This window comes from Sinohyriopsis cumingii, chromosome 10 (assembly GCF_028554795.1).
Source record: "Sinohyriopsis cumingii isolate HCF-2022 chromosome 10, ASM2855479v2, whole genome shotgun sequence".
NCBI classification, from domain to species: domain Eukaryota; kingdom Metazoa; phylum Mollusca; class Bivalvia; order Unionida; family Unionidae; genus Sinohyriopsis; species Sinohyriopsis cumingii.
The window spans coordinates 23434975-23462426 of record NC_142970.1 but is presented as its reverse complement, the minus strand read 5'-3'; the positions used below and the strand labels follow the sequence as shown (position 1 = coordinate 23462426).

Below are 27452 nucleotides of genomic sequence, written 5' to 3'. Positions count from 1 at the left end.
TAATGATAGCCAAACATGTTTGTATGGATATAATTCTCCTTCAAAGATGTGTTCCCCATCTTTTTGATTAACTATCAATGTCATTCCTATTGACACGGACAGAAAGTTGTTGAATACATAAATAATTGGTTTTGCTATTTTTAGAACACTTTAAATTATTACAATAACTACACTTTTCATTTTAAAAAATTCTCTTCCAATATGTTGTTTCAGTAAGGCTGACCAAAAATGTTGGACAGAAATTTTAAGGGAATTCATTATGAAAGCTAATGACGTCATTTAAAAATATCAAAATAGCATACATACATACATACATAAATACATACATACATACATATGCACGCACGCACGGTGTGGTTTACATTTGTAAGGCATTTTGCCTTTAAATAATTATATTTGCAGGAACATCCGGTATTACCTTTATATTATTACAGGTATAGGATATCCTCTGTTACCTACAGGGGGTCCCGAATGGCAGAGTGGTCTCAATCGCTAACCGTTACGGATCATTTCCCTCTCACCTCTGCGTGGTTTCGAGTTTCGGGTTCGGCCAATCAGGCAGTGTTACACCTTATTACACAGTTACTTCCAGAATTGCACCATGTTACACTGTGACGTCCAGTATTACAACTTATTACACTGTGACAGCCAGTAAGTCTTTCTTGCGGCGAGACATAGCATATAATCTCAATAAATTTAATTAGAAGAACAAATAACACATTTCAGATTTTATCCTTTAATTTCTTCTATTGTTTCTTTTACAACAATTTTTTATTTTTGTTTGTTTTTTCCTCCTGTATTAATGTTGCTTGCATTGTATCTTTGGGAAGTGAACAAACAATGATGCTCCAACGCTCACCAGATATAGTGTAATACTTCGTACACGTTAACATTGAGTAGTCATTGACAGATTTATTTATTTATTTATTTATTTACCATTACAAATTCTTTATTTTCCTTAATAAGAAAGAAATATTTTTTCTTATTGTCATATAAATTAAGTCATTGATGATTTCACTCTTAATTAATCGTAAATGTGATAGCAAAATGGAAACCAACGATTACCAGAACTGTGTACATGAACAAATATGGCTGTAATTGCACTACAAATGGCCTCAGCAGCGCCATTTGTAATGATGACGTTCCTGACGTCACTTTTGCTGCTCTTTCGCCTGTCGCTATAATTGTCCGTGGTGTTGCTCTCTTCGTTGTTTCTGTCGCTATAGTTGACTGTGATGTTGCTGTCTTTGCTGTTGTCGCTATAGTTGTCCGTGGTGCTGATGTCGTTGCTGTCGCAACAGTTGCCTGTAGTGTTGTTGTCTTTGTTGTTGTCGCTATAGTTGACTGTGATGATGCTGTCTTTGTTCTTGTCTCAATATTTGTCCGTGGTATTGCTCTCTTTATTGTTGTTGTCGCTATAGTTGTCTGTGACGTTGCTGTCTTTGCTGTTGTCGCTATAGTTGTCCGTGGTGCTGATGTCGTTGCTGTCGCAACAGTTGCCTGTAGTGTTGTTGTCTTTGTTGTTGTCGCTGTAGTTGTCTGTGACGTTGCTGTCTTTGCTGTTGTCGCTATAGTTGTCCGTGGTGCTGATGTCGTTGCTGTCGCAACAGTTGCCTGTAGTGTTGTTGTCTTTGTTGTTGTCGCTGTAGTTCGCAGTAGTGTTGCTGTCTTTGTTATTGTTGTCACCGATGGCGATGGTGTAGTAGTGAACTTACAAGTCGCACAGCATTCATTTGGGTCAGCATAAAACAGGCATAGATCACCAATGCAGTTAGCTACCTTGTCTCCATACTCACAACCTGTTGGTCAATATATATATATATATATATATATATATATATATATATATATATATATATATATATATATATATATATATATATAATACCTTCCTAATCTTTTGCAGTGTGTATTGAGTGTCATAGTAACACAGCTAACACTTTGTGTTTCTTCATTTCTCCACGGTGAAGTGTACGACATAAGTTTGACAATAGATCCTTTCTTAATTGAATCACCTCATCCACTTCATACACTCTCCAGTACTTAACAAACGTGACGTTGACCTTGATTTTAATCTTGGTGTGTAAATAGAGTTGCACAGTACTTCCATTTTGAAAATACATCGTGGCGGGAAGCCTTAATCTTTTACGAAATCAGCATGTATAATTAAATACTAGATTCAGCCACCAACGTATAGGTAATTGAGACTGGAAAGTTGTGAATTTTTATTGTGTCGGATAGTCTTTGCTGCACTGGTAAATTTATTAAGATGCCAAGGTGCATCTCACTACATCATGTTTAAATACAATGAAATGCTGTCTTTCATATATCTTTTATAATGCACACACACACACACACACACATACATTCTATGACGTATGACGTGCCTAATAAGTGTATATTCACTAAATGTGTATTCATCCTAAGCTGTGCAATACTGATAATTGTAGGAGTGATCATTATTATCCAGGGATAATCATAGAACCGTTCCGTTTCTTATGGTTCCATACCTGTTACACCTGTGTTAATTGATGTACATGACTGACAACACTTGCTCAGGACGATGGCGTCATAGCAGTCTCTGGGATTCAGCTGTTCACACGTCAAGCCATTCTTTATTACTCCAAGCTGATTAACGCATTGACCTACAATACAGAATAGATGCAGTAAAACATCACAAAAGCTACCATTGTTAGCACCAACTCCCTTGAGAAAATGTTCGTCTTGTAGAAGTGACCAGAATAGCAGAATACCGAACTACTGACTGCAGTATTTTTGGGATGTATAGACTAGGCCAAAATATGCAGGACTCATGTCAAAAGTATTACTTGGTCAACGTTCGTGCATGGGAAAGCTTGCAAGTTGCTTCCCACTGGTCGGCGGTACTTCGCGGGATTTTCCCACGTTCTTCCACCACCTGATGTACTGGCAGTCACGTTTTGCTTATCACATGCAGACCAAAATGGCGCTAAACTTTAAAAAAAACAAAAAACACAGCCATTATTATAACTTGCGGGTCAGTACTAATACATGTTACCCTAGTCTTCTTTTAGAACATTATTAACTCTCGTCTTGGTGGTGATAATTGAGTTAGATTTGTACTGGTTTTAAGAAAATGTATCTATGCCGGAGCTGAAGTGAGGGTGGGACAATCTTGATTAGGCCATGGTAGTAGGTATGCCCGTTCAGCCCTCCATGTCTGGTAGTTTTTAAACAACGTTTTAAGAAAAGAAACATTCGCCTGAAAAATGGAAGAAAGAAAAAAAAATCATCTGGTGAATATTACATTTTTCTTGCATATATGTATCTATATGCAGATGACGTAATCAGATTTTCAGGCCATTTCAGAAATTTTCTAGCTTTTCTTCCAGTATTTGGTAAGCAACACTGCCACAAAAAAAAAAAAACCACTTCTATTAAGAACAAAGGACATGTTGCTTGAAGATAACACAGAACCGACTCGATAGTAAATGTGTGATACTTGACATCTGTACAGTGAGCAATAGCTTATAGTGGCCAGGCCAAACTGGTGAAGACTAATACAATTTTAACATAAAACTATGACAATGATTCTGGGACAACTTCTTTTTTATATGAGTTGCTCTTTTGTAACGTTTATTTCATGTAACTATGCTAATTAAATTCCAGCAAAACACTTTCTGTACAAATAATAATGGGTTTTCATGTGCAAAATTTAGCATATCCAAACATTTGATATAAAACACAAGAAATGTGCGGAGGTATTAAATATCATTGTGCCAATGTGACCCTTTGTATATTTCAAATATGTCATGATCTTGACAGCTAACTTATTAATGTTAATTTTGCAATGATATTAAGGGTGATAACATACTAATGTGAACGTATCTACTTTTGACAAGTACTAATGTGAACGTAAGTGCTCTTGACACGTACTAATGTGAATGTATCCGCTCTTGAAAAGTAATAATGTGAATGTATCTGCTTTTGACACGTAATAATGTGCTCGTATCTGCTTTTGACACGTACTAATGTGAACGTATGTGCTCTTGACACGTATTAATGTGAATGTATCTGCTCTTGACACGTACTAATGTGAATGCATCTGAATGTATCTGCTCTTGACACGTACTAATGTGAACGTATATGCTCTCGACACGTACTAAATGTGAATGTATCTGTACATGACACGAACTAATGTGAATGTATTTGCTCTTGACACGTACTAATGTGAACGTATATGCTTTTGATACGTACTAAATGTGAATATATCTGTACATGACACTTACTAATGTGAACATACCTGCTCTTGACACGTACTGATGTGAACGTATATGCTCTTGACAGGTAAACATGTTAATTAATCAATGACAGGTAAACATGTTAATTAATCAATGACAGGTAAACATGTTAATTAATCAATGACAGGTAAACATGTTAATTAATCAATGATATTAATCATGATAACCTCCTACTCACATGGGTGTTTCTTTTCTACGTTTGAGACTTCATTTCGAGGTTAGATAATTGTTTAATAAAGATTTTGAAACATGAAGAATGGGATATAAACCTGTCAGATGGAATATTATTGACATTTCTACAAATGTTATGAAGAATTACAACAAGCTTTGATGAACTAGCAAGACACAGGACATAGTTTGGTTGCACGTGTCAATTTATCCCTCCGTGACACTTACAGATAATCGTGATTATTGTTTAGGATCCTAACAGTTTCTAAGTCGTGCCTCAGGGGCAAGTCCCATATTCGAGGGGCATTATTCAGTGTTTGTATTGCATACATTTCTGATTTTGTTTTGTCATGTTCCGAAAAATCTACACATATCAATGTGATGGGCATTTCAACAGTTTCCAACTGCGCCTTATTCGTCATTCCCCACGCCTAGGAGAAGACGAGAGGTGTGATTATAAATCTCAGTAATGTTATAACTCTGATCACATGCCAAGTGTCACATCTTTAACTAATCTAATCGCATGCCAAGTGTCACATGTTTAACTGATCTGATCGCACGCCAGCTGTCACATCTTGAACTGATCTGATCGCATGCTAACTGTCACATCTTGAACTGATCTGACCGCATGCCAGTTGTCACATTTTGAACTGATCTGACCGCATGCCAGCTGTCACATCTTGAACTGATCTGATCGCATGCCAACTGTCACATCTTGAACTGATCTGACCGCATGCCAATTGTCACATTTTGAACTGATCTGACCGCATGCCAGCTGTCACATCTTGAACTGATCTGATCGCATGCCAACTGTCACATATTGAACTGATCTGACCGCATGCCAACTGTCACATTTTGAACTGATCTGATCGCATATCAAGTGTGACATCTTGAACTGATCTGATCGCATGCCAACTGTCACGTCTTGAACTGATCTGATCGCATACCAAGTGTGACATCTTGAACTGATCTGATCGCATGCCAACTGTCACATCTTGAATTGATCTGATCGTATGCCAACATCTTGAACTGATCTGATCGTATGCCAACTGTATCCCAACTGTCACATCTTGAACTGATCTGATCGCATGCCAAATTTCACATATTGAACTATAATAAATAAGATATTTCTGAAAAAATTTCAATTGGATCGTGTTAGTTTGTTGACAAGGGCACTGTAATTAAATAATTTACACAACTCGCTTCCAAGTCAAGATTGGGGATGTACTTGAATTCAAAATCTTGCGTCTTGGAAAGATGAAATTCCGTGTATATGGATATTCCTTACACCATATATTTAAAGTGTCAATGTATGCTCTGACTATCGTTTGTCTTGACAAATGTAAAACTTGCATTAGTTCAAATCTTGTTTAGCTCTATTAAAATGAGTACATTAAAATTTAAATACGCAAAAGTAGCAGCAAATAAAACATAATTCGTACGTCAAGACATGCCCATCGTTTTGTATACATTCTTATCAGTCTGTCATTGTATTGTTTGCTATAAACTAGAGAAGGATGAAGTTGTAGAATATAATGCTGGGTAAGCAAGCCATTATGTTATAAACAAGTTCAATACAGCGTTGTTAAAGTTTTAACTATATGCATGCGTCTTAATACTATCACATAATCATTTTGTGTTCAATCACTTATGGAATAGACTCCTCTTTGTGGATAACTCCACAGGTCTAGTGGTTAGAACGTCCACCTCGGAAGCGGGAGGTCGTGGGTTCGAACCCCAGCCGAGTCATACCAAAGACTTAAAAAAAATGGCACTAACAGCTGCCTCGCTAGGCGCTAAGCATTAACAGGTTAGTGTTAGGACTGGTCGGCCTGGTGTCAGGATAATGTTACTGGGCAGAACATCATATTACATGTCTGCGGCATGATGCCCCAGTGCTAGACATAACTATAAACTGCAACACTGCAGACATCGTAGCGGTATGACTGGAAAATTGTTAAAGCTACATTAAAAATCCTAATCACACATTCATCTTTGTGTTGTGCCTTTTCATCGAATAGAGACTGTTCTTTGTGTCACTTTATGGGACAGAGAGTCATCTTTACGTTTTATCACTACATGGAACAAAAACTCATCTTTGCATTGTATAACTTCATGGAACAAAGACTCAATTTTACATTGTATAACTTCATGGAACAAAGACTCTTTATTTTTTATCACTTACTGGAATGGAGAATCACCCTTGTGTTTTATCAGTTCATGGAAAAGAGAAACATTTGTGTCTGGTATCACTTAATTGAATAGTCTCGTCCTTGTGTTGTATCACTTCATGGAAAAAACTAATATTTGTGTTGTATCTCTTCATAGAACGGAGACTCATCTTTGCGTTGTTTAAGTTCACGGAGCAGAGACTCATCCTTGTGTTTTACAACAAAACAGCACATGTAGTCATCCTTGTCTTATATCACGTATTTTACGTGCTAGGATCTAAAAGATTTATTTTGGTACACTTGCATTGCTTTAGGTATTTTCTGTACCCTATCAATGGTCAATGGTTGAAGTTTAAGTTTATCGCTTATATCACTGTTTGGAATAGAGATTGTCGCTTATGTCACTGTTTGGAATAGAGATTGTCGCTTATGTCACTGTTTGGAATAGAGATTGTCGCTTATGTCACTGTTTGGAATAGAGATTGTCGCTTATCTCACTGTTTGGAATAGAGATTGTCGCTTATATCACTGTTTGGAATAGAGATTGTCGCTTATGTCGTGTAACTTTAAATGTGTTCGGTATAGAAAGATGAAATTTCATATAACTAGTATTTTGAAAAAATGTTGTAAGGGTTACATAATATAATCAGCATCTATTTTCTATTTCAGCTCAACAATTATAATGCCTGTGTGATGCAAACTCAAAACTTCTTCTTGTAGGGTTTAACGCCATTATTCAGCAGAAGATAGGCTATGCATAGCGGCCAGTATCAATGGTGGAGTAAAACCCCGGATAAAACCCCGAAAGAACCACCCACCCACGAGAAGCTTCTGGCAAGCTTTATCACGTACACACATTGGCTGAGCCCGTGACTATAACCCACACAGAAAGAGTTGATATGGCAGTGATCCGTAACGGTAAGCGTTTCAGACCACTCGGCCACTCGGGGGCAACGTCAAAACATGAACATATATGTACATATATCATAAATTGTATCAAGCATCATAAAACTATATACTGAGGACCGAAATCAAAACTTAATCTTATTTAGTTGCGTCAGTCCACAAAAGATTTAAAAAGTTGGAAGATTTCTGTTACATGTATCCATTATTAATATCAGATATGTGGATACCTACATTAAGCGTTTTCAAAGTCCAGGTAAACGTAATGTTTAAAGGGTTTAAAAACTACTAAAGGCCAAACCTGTTTTTTTTCTGCATCAACTTCACTCATTCAAAAATAATATTAGAATTTTAAATAGACGATGAACATTCTGTTTCTTGCCTTTCGTTGATGAAACCCAATGGTCATTTAGTTTATATACAAATGTGGCTTGGGAACATAAAATGACCAAAGATTCTTTATTATTATTATTATTATTATTGCTGGTGTTGATGATGATACAGCTATTGTGTTGCTGTTGTTACACTCAGCAATATTTTCTGCTTACTTGGCGGAATATAGGGCTGTATCCTCTATGTATTTAACGATTACCACTATAAATTCTTTATTGGCAAAGACCGATGAGTTATATAGTTACATTAAGTACTATTCACTACTTTTTGCAACGGACATGGGTTTCTGGTATTGTAATGAAGTACTATAAAGTCATGCTTATATGTAATTGACCATGGGCTTCTGATGTTGTATTGAATGAATATAAAGTCATGAAATACGTAACGGCAGAGGACTTATGATGTAGTATGGAATGGTTATAAATTCATGCCAAGGTAACCGCCACCGGCGTCTGGTGTTGTATTGAAGGACCACAAATTCATGTTCAAGATAACTTCCTCGGGCTTCTGTGTGTGTGTGTGTCTGTCTGTGTGTGTGTGTGTGTGTGTGTGTGTGTGTGTGTGTGATTTTGAATTGTATCGTAGCTTGAACAATTTTTCAGTCATATCACTAGAATGTCTGCAGTGTGGCAGTTTATAGTGATTTCTAGCACTAGCACTGAGGCACCATGTCTCAGTCATGTATTATTATGTCCAGCCCAGTCACATTATCTTGACACATGGCCGACTAGTCCTAACTCAAATCATTTTTTTAATGATGAGTGCCTAGCGAAGCAGCTGTTAGTACCATTTGTATAAATCTTTGGTATGACTTGGGAGAGGAATGAACGTACGACCTCCCGCATCCGAGGCGGACGCTTTAACCACTAGGCCACCGGAGCGGTCCTTGGGCTTCTGATGTTGTACTGAAGGAATATAAATTCATGTTATTCACAACAATAATGTCTATATATGCCACAACGTATCTTTGACAACAATATGTTGATCTCGAATATAACTTCACTGGTAGAATAAAATATAAATCGACGAGTTCACTGTTCAGAATTTTAGTCTCTTGCGATATTCAATTAGCAATGACGGGCTGCGATAGTCCAACAAATCATGCACCCAAATCTATGTTTATACTGATGGACTATTTGTAGCTAAATCATACTCCAAATATGGGTTGATACTGATGGACGATTTATGGTTTTAATAGCACCTTCTTCATAAAACAGAGGAATTGTGTGCAGACATTTGCCGCTATTCATCGTACCCCAACAGTTACCTTCGTTTGAAGGCTTCTTCTGGCGAAATGTGTAAAATGTTTCCGGATCGACGACCTGTAAAACCACGTGAGATAATAAACAATTATCTCCTGTAGCCATTTTAAATTTCGTGGCAGTTACCATATACTGGAAAGTATCTATACGGGACGTAGATGTGTTACGGAAATATTTGCATGAAGCAAAATTGCACATTTCATTAAACAGGCGACATCAGTTCCACAACTCGTCCATCAGTATCAGCATAGATTTGGGGCTATGATTTATCGCACTAGCTTGCGGATACTCAGTCGGAAGAACACTTAACTCGTAATTTAAGGGTCACAAGTTTGAAAAACGCCCAATCCAGCGCGGTGCGCTTGCCTCGGCGTATCCTTGGAAAAGGTACTTAGGTCCAGTTTCCTCGACATGATACCGTAAAGAAAGCGTTTTAGGTTGAAGAGCTTTACAATTCAGCCAATCGGTCAACGAATATATCAAAACAAGCCAATGAACAGACGTAAGCAAGGTTTGCCTGTACTTAGAAGACTTAATACATGGATCAGTGATTTAATTAATGACAATATGAAGAGTTCAAAATAGGAGATATAGGAAAATGACAAATATAATATCTTTATGTACAAAAATAGATGGAAAAGGCATGTAAATTAACAAAGGAAAGAGCATTAGAACATAAGGTGAGAGTCAAATATTCATTTGTTCGTACCACGTGCAAAGATGCTAACTAGACTAAAATCAGAAATTGATTTACGTTTGTTAGCAGTAATGAAACATAATCTCAGATGTTCATTTTCAATAATAGTTGTGATATTTTTATTCGAATTAGCAAAATAAAACAATATCTATTTAGCCTCTATTCTTGCAATTTCTTATCATCTATAGGAACTCATTAAGATATATATATATATATATATATATATATATATATATATATATATATATATATATATATATATATATATATATATATATATATATATATATATATATATATATACACATGCATTTATATCAGTATCGACTATCGTTTTAAAGTGATGTTAACAATCAGCGGCGTCTACTGCTGGAAAGATGTACTCGACAGCAAACAGGTAGAGTATATACACCCAAATAGTGTTGTAGAAAGAAAAATGATGACTATTCGTCTAATTACCATCATATTTAATTCTTATGTCAACTGGTTTATCGCTATGAGTTCGTATATATGCTCGAAAATTAGTATCTTTTTCTTATAGAACATGAATTGCACAATAACTCCAAAATACATCGCACAATAACTCCAAAATACATCGCACAATAACTCCAAAATTCATCACTCAACAACTCCAAAAATGAAACAATATATCATATATCGGTTTTCGAAAAATATGGAGAATATTTTTTAAATGATAAAGTGTATGAGCAAATTTAGCCAAACACATATAAACAAACTTTTTCTAATAAAAAAATAATGAAACTATGCAAAGAAAATATCCATTGCAATGTGTTGACCACACATAGATACAGCGAAAATCCATTGATGCAACGATAATCCATAGATATTGCGAAAATCATGGAATATATTTATTTATAAATCGTCTTTAAGAATAGGTAACTATATTTGCATCATTTCAAAATTCACGCCTAATTTGAAATAAAATAAACAGCAAAGAATGAAATCGTGTTGAGAATGTATATTTTATGAAGTTTATATATATATATATATATATATATATATATATATATATATATATATATATATATATATATATATATATATATATATATATATATATATATATATATATATGCGTGTGATTAAGATTTTTAGTGTAGTTTAACAGATTTTCAATAACATCGGTACGATGTCTGTCCACATTGTGGCATTTTATAGTGATGTCTAGTACTGGGCATCATGCCGCAGACATACCACCCAGTCACATTATACGACACTAGGTCGACCAGTCCTAACACTAACCTCTTAATGCTGAGCGCCTAGAGAGGCAGCTGCAAGTACCATTTTTATAAATCTTTGGTATGACTTGTCCTGGGTTAGAACCAGGGGACTCCGCTCCGCGACCGAGAAGGATGCTCAAACAACTTAGGCCACCGGAGCTGTCATGAAATTATGTAAAGAACAAAAACAATTGCAATATCTTAAAGCACGTGGAGATTAAACAATTTAATTAGTCGGGGTTTTTTTTCAAGGGTATTAAAATAAACATCTAAAGTTAATGTTACATTCTTGAAACAAGTCTTCAAACAAGTATCACAACAATATATGCACAGTATCGAATACAAAACACAGACTGAGAAGAAAAATACAAAAACCAGCATTTTCAAACATGTGTCTATTGTTTCCGACCTACAGTGTATTTGAGCTGTTAGTATGGTCAGTATTTATTTAACATTGCCCTCAATCGGATCTTATACAGTCTTCCGTCAATAAGCGCGCAAAATTGTAATGGCGTTTCAAATGCATACATAGGTCCAATGTCTTGCAAGATTCCAGAACATGTTCAAGGACAACGAGTGTTCTTTTCATATGAACAACCTTTTACAACGGGTTTCATTGCACAGAGGGTTTTATAGTACTTGAGGGAGAGTTGGAACAAACATTAGGAATACCATGAATGTCTAACAAAATGGTCAAAGCAGTTTCCCGTCTTTTGCAACGGGATTTTCCTACAATTTAAGGAATGCATTGAAAACCAACCGAATAAATATGTTTTTTCTGCAACAAAGACTACAACACATGCTAAGATAAAGGAATTATCATCCTTAAAGTTTTAAATAAAGAGGATACATTATACAACCGTGTATAATATTGAAGATGATTGGCAAGTTCAACGAGGAAATATTTGTACCATATCAAAGGCAACAAGAGTATTGATAAATTCAACCAAGAAAGTGTTGTATCATATTAAAGACGGCAAGAGGAAGTGTTGACTCATATTAAAGACGACAAGAGGAAGTGTTGACTCATATTAAAGACGACAAGAGGAAGTGTTGACTCATATTAAAGACGACAAGAGGAAGTGTTGACTCATATTAAAGACGGCAAGAGGAAGTGTTGACTCATATTACAGACGACAAGAGGATTGGAGGACACACGATACTAATTATACGGAAGAACTGTGAACCAGTCTAGAAATGGGTGAAGAAATAATAGAGTATTTACAGGTTTGGTGGTCCATAATTGGTTAATAATGAAAATTAAAATTTTAGGAAAAATATCTTTTGAGAGCTTATCCTATATGTAATGTAAAAAAAATATTGACAAATTTCTACTGATGCAATTTTAGCATTTTTACAGGCTTGACTCAGGAGTACTCAATACTGAAAGTAGCACCTGATTCATTTGGTGCAGAATCAGTAACACGTGTTTCATGCACATGTATGTAAACAAATTGCCGCGGGTCATATGGTGTTCTCCACACATAAGCTTGCACCAAGGTTAGATGTGCACGAAAAATTATAGGTGTCATTATCAGCACCCATAAATTTTAAGTTATTGAATTTTGAATATGATAGTGTTTCCATATGTTTACCATTGGAGTGGAATTAGTACCGTGAGTCCTGGAAGATCCAACCAAAGTGTCGTTGTATAATATGAAAGACAACAATAATTAAACAATTGTAAGATACATAGGAGATATAGTTGAGATAATCTGAAGCTAAAAATAGTATCAAACAGAGCTTGATCCTCGGATCAAGTACCCTGCAGATATTGCTAACAGCTACGCAGTAGCCTAACACGAAATTGTGGACTTGCCCGCAAAACATAATTATAGGCCTCCTCCCAGTAAATTTTGCTTTACATGGGAATGCGTGTCCCCTCGACCCACCAACCCCTGCAGTTGCTGTGGTTGTATCTATGACATTTAATCGTTCTATCCTAGCCTAACCAAGAGTAAAGGATGGTTTCATAAGATACATTTTCATTAATGACTGTTGCATAATGAGAATATGACTGTTCTGTTGTTTACGTATGTACCATAGTGGCATGTGTAAAACACGTACCAATGGGAACCAGAGACGGTAAGTTTTAACAAGTGTAAGGTCTACTGTACTGTCTTTCTGAGCGTCTGTCCACTGTACGGCTTTTACCGTCGTTCGGCTTACGGTAAAAGTCGAAACACTGTATTTTCGTTCGTTAGGAGATACTACGAACCCGTCTGAATGTACCTTTAATGCAATTGGTCCATACAGAATTGGCTTTTTTAATAATGGCTCCAGAATATGCCCAAACGAGGACCAGTATCCCTGGTAGAAAAATAATATTTATAACAAGCTTTCATACACGTAGTGACGGACTTATTTCCTGGGAATTGAAGTATGAAAATCTGTTTGAAAAAGCCCAGTAGAAAAAGGAAAATTTAAAATAAGAAAGGTTTCTGGTAGTATAGTCTTATTTCAGTGGTTCTACGGTTAGAATATTGTTTATCTCTGCTGTTTATATTTAATTCTCTCCTTAACTTTTGTACATGAGTGAAAGTTGTTCTATATATGATGTGAACATAATGATTGTATAGATAACTTTGTCCATGAGTGGAAGTTGTTCTATATATGATGTGAACATAATGATTGTATAGATAATTTGTCCATGAGTGTAAGTTGTTCTATATATAATGTGAACATAATGATTGTATAGATGAGTTTGTCCATGAGTGTAAGTTGTTCTATATATGATGTGAACATAATGATTGTATAGATAATTTTGTCCATGAGTGGAAGTTGTTCTATATATGATGTGAACATAATGACTGTATAGATTATTTTGTCCATGATTACAAGTTGTTCTATATATGATGTGAACATAATGATTGTAAAGATAATTTTGTCCATGATTGCAAGTCGTAAATATATTGTTTATAGAGCGTTTGAGTTCGGAACATTTTATCTCCATTCTTTTTCACAATTGGATTTAAACTTTCAGTTGGAAAGATAAACGCTCATTAAGGGTTTCATCAAATAGGGGTTTGATGAGCAAATAATGCAATCATGTTTTAAGTCAGTCTAAGGGATTTTATTTATGATCAAATTTACTGTTGTGTTCAGATATAATTCGAGAGCAATTAAAAATTTAAACGTTCACTGGAATTCCTAAAATGTTAATTCACTTTTTGATTTAAACACACTACGTTTGTCTATTGTTGACTCGTTTAAAGAAATTTGGATTTCATAATTGTGTTATGTCAGGACATTCAGGACCATTAGATTTCATTCTGAACGTTCTAAAAAAATTATTTGTGATGGGACATTTAGGATTATTTATTATTATCAATATTTTAATTCACAATAAGTTTGTTAGAGTCTCTTGAATTGTGAATTTGTAATGAACAAAAATGATTTTTTATTTTTTTTAAAGTAAGTTTACATAGCATTTGAGCTGATAACGTTCTAGGAAAAGTCTTGTTTATAATTACACTGGATTTTCCTTCTAACGATCCATATCTAGGTCAAGTTAAAAATGTATATAAACTCTTATCTGATTACAAATAATTCATTCCTGTTTTGGATCAGTCTGATAAAATCCATTTGTCATCAGGACTTACAGTTCTATTCAGATATAATTCGAGAAGAATTATTTATTTACAATTTTCATTGCATTTACAAAAATGTCCATTCATTTTTTAATGTGTACACACTGCTTAAGAGTTTTGGGAACTCATTTAAAGATATTCTGGTGTCCGTCATTGTGTTATGTCAGGACAGAGATGACTATAGGATTTCATTCGGAACGTTCTAAATTTTGGAATTGTGGTGGGACATTTAGAATCATTTGGAATCTAATTCATGCGAGTGTAACTGATTCTTGAATGTCCAGTAATGTAGATAAATTATAATTAACCCTTTGCCACATACAAAATCAAATCTTGTCTGACAAATTTAATTAACCCTTTGCCACATACAAAATCAAACCTTGTCTGACAAATTTAATTAACCCTTTGCCACATACAAAATCAAATCTTGTCTGACAAATTTAATTAACCCTTTGCCACATACAAAATCAAATCTTGTCTGACAAATTTTGATATCAAACAGTACTCTTTATGCATTTATCCTCAAAGTTTGTGGAATATTTGATAATATCTGATGCATTTTAACCGTATCAATCCATTCACTGACATACTGAATAAATATTTCCGAACTTGAGGATAAATGTTTAATGATGTCGACTGTATGGAATCATGTGCAAGACTTGAATCGATAAAAAACGTATCGTCTTAAATGCATGTTGTGGACGAATGGGGTATTGATGCCAATGCTAACTCAGCCAACCTTTTCTTTGGCAAAAACATATAAAGCAGACGGTGTCAAAGTAGATATTTAATACTAGTTGTATTTGATTTATTTTGTGAAAATCAATTCTAGTTTGTGTTAACAATACTTTAAAGAAGCAATGACAAAAATGTTCTTATGTCAGTTTGTAATTGTTGTCTTTCTTTTTTTCTCTCTCTTTTTTTTTTTTTTGCTTGAATGCTAATACCGGGATAAATTTAAGATTCACAGTTTAAGAGAGAGAGAGAGAGAGAGAGAGAGAGTACCTTTCACCTGGAACGTTTGGATACATGTCAGGAAGACGAAAATATTGATTGGTTGTATCGATTGTAATAACATCTTTTTCATACTGTCGGCACACATGCTCAAGCAGTCGGGACACCTGCTGATTTTGTCCGTACACCTGCTGATATTGTCGGGGCACCTGCTGATATTGTCCGAACACCTGCAAAAACAAAAATACTAATACAAATATTTCACAATTTTGCGATTTAATTAATAGATACAAAAATACAAACCGCATCTAACAAGAAAGACATGTATAGAGAATAGATGGTCTATTAATACATGGCTTGATACATATCTACAAAATCAATGTACGTGATGGGTGATGAGTTTGAAATAACAGAGGGTAATCGTAAAACGAATTACAGAGACGAAACACTATTTTATAAGTAGCCAACAGTGATAGATCTAATAGTGGCAAACAAACGTGATTCCCAGCACCTTTTACCGATCAAACAAAGTCTTTAACGAAACTTATTTCCCATAATCTTGGTCTAAAATGGCTCCATCCCTTTTTGGGGACTGAGACTTGTCTTACTCAGTTTGTATGTATTACGTAGCTACGTACGACGACTTGGCTTTTAATTTTTCCTGTCAAGTATGCTCCTATTACTTACAACATTAAACATCTTGACTTTGTGACTATCCAGATTTGTACATATTACGTTGCTAAGTACGACACTTTTGCGTCGGGGTTTGACTTTTCGTACCTAGTCTATGTACATGTAGCTAACTACGACACTTCCGCTTTGTGACATGACTTTTCCTACCCAGTATGTGTACATGTGGCTGCCCACGACACTTCCGCTTTCTGACCTGTCTTTTACTATTCAGTTTGTGTACATGTGCCTGCCTTCGACACTTTTAATTTGTGACATGACTTTTCCTACCCAGTCTGTGTACATGTAGCTGCCATCGACACTTCCTCTTTCTGGCCTGACTTTTCCTACCCAGTCTGTGTACACGTGGCTGCCTGCGACACTTTCGCTTTGTGACCAGACATTTCCTACACAGCCTGTTTATATTACGAAGCTATATAGGTGAGTTTCAATTGCGGCAATAAATATGCTTGTGATGATTATTATTTTAAGCAGTCTCTTTTCACGAGACTCAGCAATGTTTAGTATCTCGAATATGAATAACAAAATTAATTTTAAAAAAGCGAACTCTCGGCCGACCAAAGGCAAAGCCTACATGCAAACAGGGTACAATTTGATTACATACAGACAGTGGACAATCTGATTACTCGAAGACATTGGAAAATCTGATTACATACAGACAGTGGAAAATCTGATTACATGCAGACAGTGGTCAGTTTGGTACGATGTGAGTAGGGTACAATTGATTATAAGCAAACAGGATACAATTTGATTATATAAAAACGTCTTACAGTTCGGTTACATGCAAACGGGCTTCGGTTTGATTACATGGAAATAGGGTACAATATGATTACATGCAAACAGGGTACCAATTGATTACATGCAAACAGGGTACCAATTGATTACATGCAAACATGAAACAAGTAGTGTGTTTAGCAAGCATTTAATCGAACTTGTTCTTAAGCTGTGCGCTTTAGCATGTATTTAATCTAACGTGTTCTTGAGCTGTGCGCTTTAGCATGTATTTAATCTAACTTGTTCTTGAGCTATGCGCTTTATCATGTATATAATCAAACTTGTTCTTAAGCTGTGCGCTTTAGCATGTATTTAATCTATCTTGGTTCTTGAGCTGTGCGCTTTAGCATGTATTTAATCTAACGTGTTCTTGAGCTGTGCGCTTTAGCATGTATTTAATCTAACTTGTTTTTGAGCTATGCGCTTTATCATGTATATAATCAAACTTGTTCTTAAGCTGTGCGCTTTAGCATGTATTTAATCTATTTTGGTTCTTGAGCTGTGCGCTTTAGCATGTATTTAATCTAACGTGTTCTTGAGCTGTACGCTTTAGCATTTATTTAATGTAACTTGCTCTTGAGCTGTGCGCTTTAGCTTGTATTTAATCTAACGTGCTCTTGAGTATTTAAAATCAGCTGTCCTCTCTGTTTGCTTTAGCATCTAGTGCATCATCGCTTCGATGGAAACTATATATACACCTAAATGCTAAAGAGAAATTTATCTGATTAACCTTTGACCTCTCCATGAAATTGTTATCGAAGAGTAATGTTACAGAACTCAATCTATTATTGCACTAGCAGGCTTTTTGTTATTCGCCTTGAGAAAAAGTAAACTATATACGTTAATACGTTTGATACGTTACGGTGTAAGTGTTAGATACTTTACGGTGTTAGATACATTAAGGTGTTAGTATTAGATGCATTAGGGTGTTAGATACATTAAGGTGTTAGTGTTAGATACATTACGGTGATAGATGCATTAAGGTGTCAGTGTTAGATACTTTACGGTGTTAGATACATTAAGGTGTTAGTATTGGATACATTATGGTGTTAGATACTTTAAGGTGTTAGATACCGTAAGGTGCTAGTGTTAGATACATTACGGTATTAAATACTTTACGGTGTTAGATAATGTACGGTGTTAGATACATTACGGTGTTAATGTTAGATATATTACGGTGTTAAATACAGTACGGTTAGATACTGTACGGTGTTAGATACATTAAGGTATTAGTGTTAGATACAATACTGTGTTAGATACTTTACGGTGATAAATACATTAAGGTGTCAGTGTTAGATACTTTATGGTGTTAGATACATTAAGGTGTCAGTGTTAGATACTTTACGGTGTTAGATATGTTAAGGTGTCATTATTAGGTACATTACGGTGTTAGATACTTTAAGGTGTTAGATATCTTAAGGTGTTAGTGTTAGATACATTACGGCAGTAGATACTTTACGGTGTTAGTTAATTTACGGTATTAGATACATTGCGGTGTTAGTGTTAGATACAGTACTATGTTAAATACATTATGGTTAGATACTTTATGGTGTTAAATACTTTACAGAGTTAGATACATTAAGGTGTTAGCGTTACATACATTACGGTGTTAGATACCATACGGTGTTAGATACATTAAGATGTTAGTGTTAGATACATTAATTAATTTCCAAAAATGAACCCATAGTGTTGATTAAAATTTCAAACAATTTTGAATTCTTCGTTCCATTTATACCATACTCGTTTTATAAAGTAGTTTATCTTGCCACCCCATTTATTCACGAGACACCAGCCTGCTAAATAAGATAGCCCTGCTCTGATTTACCGGTCCGTGCTATACGAAACATTAATGTATTAAGGCATTACCAGCCCGTGCTTTACGAAACATTAATGTATTAAGGCATTACCAGCCCGTGCTTTACGAAACATTAATGTATTAACTAAAGATTGGCATGTTTTGTGTGCCATATGGTTAGTACTTAGCACAGTGTTACTTTTGATTTAACTCTTAAAAGAAACACTTTATAAGTATTAATCATCGTTATAAGGAACTGTGCTAACTGAGCAATAAACAGAATTGCGGCTAAATGTCTCCACCCATATAAATTTATTCACCTTGGCACCTTTGTTTGTCAGGATGGTGTCAGACCCCAAAAAGAGACTGAAGGAATTGCGAGATATTGTACATCTAAAAATATTTCCTACATGACGGATTTCTGGCATGTTTGCGTACCAAGAAGTCCCATAAGATTGTTTAACAGATTTCGGTGTCTTGGTTGAATGTTTACGTTGAAATACGGTATTTTGTTTTACTTATATACTACTTTGTCTACTTATATTATGCTTATTGTACTTATAGTATACCTCTTGTATTTCTCGTATGGACCTTTAGGCACACAGATTCATTTAAGTCTGCAGTTTGTGTACAGCTTTGTACATTAGCGGCTCTTAGAGGGATTCATTTTACCAAATATAATGACTTTTAGAAACAAATAAATCCTGATTATGTCGATATCTCTGTGTAATTAGAAATAGCAAACGATCACATTACAGCAGCACTGAAATCACAAGATATGCAACTATTTAAAAACGCCACTGCTGAATCCAATTATACAAGATTACCGAAGAAGTTACACAAGACTTCTATCGCGGTTACACTAAACTACAGTCGATTTTACATAGGAATACAACTGCTGTCGAGGTTTTACAGGACTACGGTAGAAGTTATACAGGACTACGGTAGACGTTACATTGGACTATGGTAGAAGTTATACAGGACTACGGTAGACGTTACATTGGACTATGGTGGGGATTACACAGGACTACGGTAGAAGTTATACAGGACTACGGTAGACGTTACGTTGGACTATGGTAGAAGTTACACAGGACTACGGTAGACGTTACATTGGACTATGGTGGGGATTACACAGGACTACGGTAGAAGTTATACAGGACTACGGTAGACGTTACATTGGACTATGGTGGGGATTACACAGGACTACAGTTGAGGTTATACAGGACTATGGTCGAGGTCATAGAGGACTAATGTCTGGGTTATACAGGTTAATAATGTCAAAGTTACCCGGAACCACAGCCGAGGTTATACAGTTCTACGATCGAGGTTAAGCAGGACTAAGGTCGAGGTTACAGTGGGCTAAGGTCGATATTATACAGGACTAAGGTCAAGGTTACAGAAGACTACAGTCGAGTTTATATAGGACTATGGTAGAGGTTACCTAGTACTAAGATTAAGGTTACACAGGACTACGTTCGAGGTTATACGGAGCTATGGTCCATGTCATTGAGGACTAATGCCGAGGTTATACAGAACTATGGTCCATGTCATTGAGGATTAATGCCGAGGTTATATAGAACTATGGTCCATGTCATTGAGGATTAATGCCAAGGTTATACAGGGTTCCGGTCCATATTTTATGGGAATAAGGTTGAGGTAACACGGGACTACAGTCGAGGTTATATAGGAACGCGGTCGAGGTTATATAAAACTTCGGTCGAGGTTACACGGAACTACGGTAGAGATTATACAGAACTACTGTCAAGGTTACAGCGGACAACTGTCCAGGTTACACAGTAGCAATCACTGTCGAAATATCTTTACTATACTTTGTACTGTTATGTTTAGGCAAATGTTTCATTTGTCTTCGCAGTCGAATGTTCGAGAAAAGCCCGAATTCTAACGCGTACATTTCTTTCGGTTTGCCCTACATACTGAGTTTCTTCTTTCAAACAACGTATAATTTAGATCACGTTTTGTACTTAACATGATAAAGTTTGGTTAGTTTTAAGATTTCTGTCAATTTTCAAGCTTATTACTGCATCTAAACTAATTAGAAAATAACACAACTTACAACAATTAAATTCACACTTTAAAACAATAAATTGAGGTTTGAGGTTGTTTCCAAATATATATAACACTCGTAAGAGCAATTCTAACGTTATATATGATCTAATATGTTGATCTTGACATTTGCTTTCCCCACATATAGACCAGCTTTCATGAATTTTGTAGTAAACTATGCGTGATACACAGACAGTGAGGTCAGTGACAGGAAACGTAACAAACATGAGGTAAGTAAGAAATGAAGCAAGCGCCTAATTCACAACAGCATAATCAGTGCTGATTACTTATTAAACTTACAACAACTGAAAAATTGTTGGCTTTGATGTATGCTAGTTGTCTCTGATGTAACTGCATATGGTAGGCAAACATACTTTAATCAAACCCATGTTTCAAGATGATTGGGCTCAGTACATTTATATTTTGCCCTGACCTTTTACTCCAAGGAAACAAAAAGTAGATATTTATTTCGGCTTCTTCTCTTCACACAATTAGACCATTTGATCTTAGATAGAAAACTACTGATATAAATCCCCAACATATCCCGCTTGCACGTGACGTAGGATGGTGAGACAGTGTGTGTGTGTGTGTGTGTGTGTGTGTGATTTGGATTTTTTACATCGCTTTTCAGTCATATCGCTACCATGTCTGCAGTGTGGCAGTTTATAGTGATGTCTAGCACTGGGGCATCATGCCGCAGACAAGTAGCATGATGTCCCACCCAGTCACATTATCCTGACACCAGGCCAACCAGTCCTAACACTAACCTCTTAATGCTGAGCGCCAAGCCAAGTAGCTGTTAGTACCATTTTTGTAAGTCTTTGGTATGCCTCGGCCGGGGATCGAACCCACGACCTCCTGCATCCGAGGCGGACGCTCTAACCACTAGGCCACCGGAGCGGTTTATGGTGAGACAGAATTCATTTGACCAACATCTACAATGACCAACATCTACACATAATGTGCCCTTCAAGGAATTTTTCAAGACAGGTCACGTGTTACGTTTTTGAATGTACGTGATATATGTAATTTGGTCTAGAAGTAATAGCTAGGTCCAGTCATAAGCCGATTGGACCGATTTTTCCAATGGGTCCCAGTGCTTACAGGGCCCCCGCGCGTTAGTAATTTTCAAAAATATATCTATGGAGAGAAAGTAATTTTAAAGCGATGAAAGAAAATTTTATGTTCAATATCTTATTAAACTTGTTTAAAAGTTTTTTTTCTTTCAACTGCCCTACTCACAGAAGCCCTGCGCTTAAATCTAGGGGCCCCGCCAAAATGAGGCTGATTTATCTAGCAAATGATATCAACCACTTTGAGTGGCTATGTGCATAGATCAGATACAGTTTCCACAAGCACAAAGTCCAATGAAATTGCAGATACAGTTTGCAATGTCCAATGAAATTGCAGATACAGTTTCCAATGTCCAATGAAACTGCAGACACAGTTTCCAATGTCCAATGAAATTGCAGACACAGTTTCCAATGTCCAATGAAACTGCAGACACAGTTTCCAAAGTCCAATGAAATTGCAGCCACTGTATATGAAAATAACATACAGATATGCCAACATTTTCTCCAGTGAGCTTGTTGCAAATGTAAACAGCTTCACCTTAAACCTGTCTCTCGCTCAGAAGTACCTAATATTAGTAGAGGCCCCTTTCTTGTAACAGACCCTGATGGAATCAGGAAGTGATAATGGCCAAGAAAGGGTAACATTTTCCCGTATGTGACGCCTGTCTGAAATAGACCCCATTTCATATGACCTTGCGCAAAAATATTTACAGAATATATTCAGCAAACAAAAGCAGATCAAAAGTCCTATGACGTTAATCAAACATTATATTTTTTTTTAAATCAGCACCTGCTTCCCCATCAAAACACAAATCAACAAGTATGTTTCAATAAAGAAGTATACGGAATCCAAATAAGCGGGACATGTACGTTTTGTTGATGAAATTTTAAGAAACTGGAGGCATGGGGACATTACATGAATATTTAGTAGGGAGAGCAGTATATGTATGTTTTAGAAGAAGAAAAAAAAATCCTAATTCTACTTTTCCTCTACAGCTTAATATAATTGATTTATAAATTAGAGACATTTGTTTTGTAAATCATTGTTTTGTTGAGGAAATTATTTAAAAATATCAATATACATTTGCGTTGTAGAGGAATGAATTTTGTTCAATAAGGGATAATGCTATTGGAGACAATATGTTCGAAAGGCAGACTAAAGTACCGGATACATCGTAATCGTAACGAGTGGTGATTGTGGGCAATATGGGACGGACAGAGAAGAGCTATGTCCTTTTACCAGAAGCTTTATTGCCCTATTTCTTAAGTTTTATATTATTAGGAACTAGAAAATGAATAGCCCTTTTGAAGTGGCGGTATTAAGAGCACACAGACCACTCCGAAGGATGGGTCGAACGTTTCATCTCGTGTTAAATGTCAGGTTTTAGCGTCACAATACACACACTTGGTAGAGCTTTGGCACTCTCCAGCATGTGTTTGTGTGTGTGTGTGTGTGTGTGAGAGAGAGAGAGAGAGACAGAGACAGAGAGAGAGAGACAGAAAGAGAGATAGAGAAACAGACAGACAGACAGACTCAGGGCCAGACTAACCGACAGTTAGACTGAGAGCATATTTTTATTTGTCTTTTATCCCAGCAACTCATTATATATATATATATAATAATAATAATAATAATGATAATAATAATGATGACTTTGTATAGCGCGTAATCTTTAGAAGCTCTATGCGCTTTACAACATTAGACAAAACCTATAAGATAAAAAAACATATAATGATATGATTACAAAAACAAACACCATGAAATTAGTAAACATTTTAAAAAAACATGCTGGGAATATGTAAGGTAGGAAACATTATTAGGTTTTTAAGTTTGTTCTTGCAGTCGAAATAGGTGAGTTTTAAGAGCCCTCTTGAATATATATATATATATATATATATATATATATATATATATATATATATATATATATATATATATATATTCAGTATTATTGCACAAAAGTAATATTTTATTTCAACAGACATAATCTATCCTATGTGTATGAGTCGAGTCCTTGTCTTATTACGAGTTGTGTTTCATTCATGCATTTAAATGTCATAGTGTAGCCAAGACTAAAATTTGCCATACACATTGAATATCAGTTTTGTTTTGCATTTTATTGTTTACTTCTAACTGTTATTTGCACCGCTATCATCGAATTTATAATTGTTTTATATATGTATATTTATATTTTCGTGAACTATTACAATGTGTGCAAGACTCTCTCTCTCTCTCTCTCTACCCTTGCAAATATTTGGTTATTTACAAATACAATTTTAGATTAACTTACATAGGTCGGGACAATGTAATTGACATTATAATTAATTTCGTATACAAAATATTTTTATATGATTTTTAGGGTAAAGATTACTGTATACGATCCAGAAGCAAAACTTCAGCACGATCGCTCTGATAAAAGAGAAAAATGTAAAACGCTTGAGACTCGCGAGTTCTCTGAATTCCATAAATATGGAGGAGAAGGAGGAAAACAAAGTGGAGAACATTATACATATAAAAGTGTTCAGGCTTAAGCTTTACGCAAGATTTGTTCCTTCCTTAACGTCATAGTGCGTCCAACCTTCGTAATTTTCACATCCGGATGCATGCATTTCGCATGATGGGAATGGACACGGAGATTATAAACTTTCCATACATGTCCTTCTCTTCTGAAGACAATTGAATATTTACAGATATATCTCCATCCTTGAAATTAAATTGTACTATCCCGGATTTTGCTTTACTTCAGTTTTCATACGCAACATAAAGTTGATGATTATTCAATCGATTTTAAGACTGACGTTATCGGTATATTAAATGTAATATTTCAGTGAGCTGCTTTGTAGCATAGAAGGTACAATTCAAACATCTCTTGGATTTTAACGGAGGAATTACCAGATGTAGTACATAGAAAGCTTGAAATGGTAAAAACAAGACGAGGATATTATCATGCACACGAACGTGGCAAGATACGTACAATTGAACTATTCCATTCTACTTAACCATAATGTGCTACTAGAAAAACAGGGACATTTTCATATGAATTATTGTTGTTGTTGTTGTTGTAGGGTTTAACGCCATTTTTCAGCACAAGATAGGCTATACATGGCGGCCAGTATTAATGGTGGAGGAAGAACCCGGAAAAAAACCGGGAAGAACCACCGACCCACGAGAAGCTACAGGCAAGCTTTCTCACATAACCACATTAGCCAAATCTGAGACTCGAACCGACGCAGAGGTGAGATGGCAGTGATCCGTAACGGTGAGCGCTTTAGACCACTCGGCCACTCGGGGTCCCCTCATATGAATTATAAACAAAGGTTAGTTTCTTGTTCAAATTAGACATTTTCAATCACATTTTGTATTGTGTGCCATATTCAAGAGATAGTATCATGCATTGCATTAATGTGATAACGGACAAAGGATACACATTAGTGTCATTGTGGAACATTTGAGAGAAGTCATTCTAGACTATTGGAAACTATGGAAGCTTGTACTCCTTTTTTGAATAGTGGAGAACATTAGCATGCGGATCCTTAAATATTTCATTTTTGAAAAAGAAGTTCGTTCTTTGTAACATTACAAAATTATGACGATTCGGTTTATTCAAATTAGCAGACAGGTCAACATGACATGCCAGTATAGTTTGTAAGTATGGAAGTGAACCATGTGCAGAAGTTAAGCTTGCTGCAATGTTTGCATTAATTTGATACTTATTTAGAATCTTAAAACAAACTTATGGAATGACTAAAAAATGTCTGACATTTTGTATATATTTATGTTCCCCCTTTCAAATGGTAAAAATTCTGATCCATTCTTCTTGAAAATCAATCACTAATCAAAGGCAAAAGATATGTACGTTTGTATCAAAGGCATGTTTGTATCAAAGGTACGTTTGTAACAAAGGCTTTGTAAAGCAGATCTTTATCGCCCGATATTTGCGACATTAAAGATGTCCCAGTTTTGACAGTAAACGTCTTATGATGCTGTTTTGTAGGTTTTAGAAGACTCTATGTATGTATGTATGTATGTATGCGATGACGATGATGATGATGCATAACGATGGCAATTAATATGCAGGTGATGATGGTGGTGATGATGATCACGTTTAGCGATGGCAGATAATATGCAAGTGATGATGATGATGATGATGATGATGATGATGTATAACAATGGCAGTGAATATGCAGATGATTCGGAGGAGGAGGAGGAGGAGAAGGTGAAGAACATGAGGAAGGGCGATGTTCTGATTATGATGATGGCGATGACAACGAACGAAAAGCTGCACATCCACCTTAAATTAGAATGTTATTTCTCGTGGGTCAGTTTTAAATGTAGATGAAGATAAAAGTAAATATGCAGATGAAAGGAAACCTCATGTTATAGTTATAGTAATAGCAAGCACAGTGGTACCAATCATAGTAATTGCTTATACTGTACACTTAAATCGTTCTAAATTCATCACCAAATTTTAACTTACCAATGAATTACAGGAGACGTGTGGTGTCCAGCTATGAAATAGTCGAATGTATCAAGTTGTTTGAATCCAGTTACATTAGGGCACAAACTTAAATTAATTTCTTACGTCTACGTAAGCAAGAAGCACCCTTGTTTTGTACGGAGTAACGCCTACATACGTGTTTCTCGTACACTACCGTAGTTCTTGATTTATCTGTAGACAACATTCAGAGTAACGCCTTGTCAAACCCGTGTTCTCGTACACTACCGTAGCTACTGACATATTTATAGACACATTCGGAGTAAGGCCTACTTAAATACGTGTTTCTCGTACAGTACCGTAGTTCTTGACACATCCATAGATACATTCAAAGTAACGCAAAAAACTTAAATACGCGTTTCTCGTGCCGTTCCGTAGTATTTTATATATTCGTAGACAACATTCAGAGACAGTATGTTCCCTAAAAGTCAAAATCTCATGGACACATACCCTTACAACAAAACAGGGTCCCGTACTTCCTTAGTGGATTTATGACAAGTTTTACACTTTTGTTAATTGCGATATTCGATTTTTGTTTCAGACATTCTAGACCTTTGAAAACACTGCGTAATTCTTTCACGACAGGATTGTAATTATTCTTGTTAACACTGCAAACAACTTGTATTGAGCGCAAGGCTTGATTACATGCTTTGAACCCAAATCTAAAATTTAAGATGAGTATCAGGGTGAGGTTGCATTCTTAGTCACTGATTTGAGTGCTCGCCTTTGTCTCAGTTCTGGCAAAAGATTTGTCTACCTCTCCAATGCAGTATTCTTTTACACGTTGAACCAGTTTTGTCTTGCATCATTTAAAAAAAGACATTATTTTCTTCTTGTAGTAACTGTTTTGCTGAATGATAGGGGTCTGATTTCAAGTTTGTCAGTTCCGCTTTCTGTTTTA

General features: G+C 35.7%; 1 protein-coding gene and 1 long non-coding RNA gene across 3 annotated transcripts; one reads left to right on the top strand and one right to left on the bottom strand.

Annotated features, from left to right (window-relative positions):
* Positions 1–720: 720 nt before the first annotated feature.
* On the bottom strand, positions 721–26691 carry LOC149789721 (uncharacterized). 2 transcript variants are annotated; one of them, XM_089971743.1, is made up of 4 exons: positions 26534–26691; positions 15711–15889; positions 2511–2645; positions 721–1799 (listed from the first exon to the last, which is right to left on the bottom strand). In XM_089971743.1, exons 2-4 carry the CDS (start codon positions 15805–15807, stop codon positions 1021–1023), a joined length of 1011 nt encoding a protein of 336 aa, XP_089827869.1. In that variant the 5' UTR covers positions 15808–15889; positions 26534–26691; the 3' UTR covers positions 721–1020. The 2 variants fall into 2 exon arrangements, with proteins under 2 accessions (XP_089827869.1, XP_089827868.1); XM_089971742.1 differs by lacking the exon at positions 26534–26691 and adding an exon at positions 16620–16660.
* On the top strand, positions 16630–26522 carry LOC149789722 (uncharacterized). The gene is made up of 3 exons (XR_016423712.1): positions 16630–16769; positions 21154–21212; positions 24416–26522. It is a non-coding gene; the product is annotated as an uncharacterized LOC149789722 (long non-coding RNA).
* Positions 26692–27452: the final 761 nt, after the last annotated feature.

Coding starts and splice junctions, on each gene's coding strand:
- LOC149789721 (XM_089971742.1), bottom strand. CDS start 16,645: ATGGCAGCTACATGTACACAGACTGG. Junction 2,646..15,710: donor CCAAACGTTCCAGGTGAAAG/GTACTCTCTCTC, acceptor TCTGTATTGTAG/GTCAATGCGTTAATCAGCTT. Junction 1,800..2,510: donor AATTAACACAGGTGTAACAG/GTATGGAACCAT, acceptor ATTGACCAACAG/GTTGTGAGTATGGAGACAAG.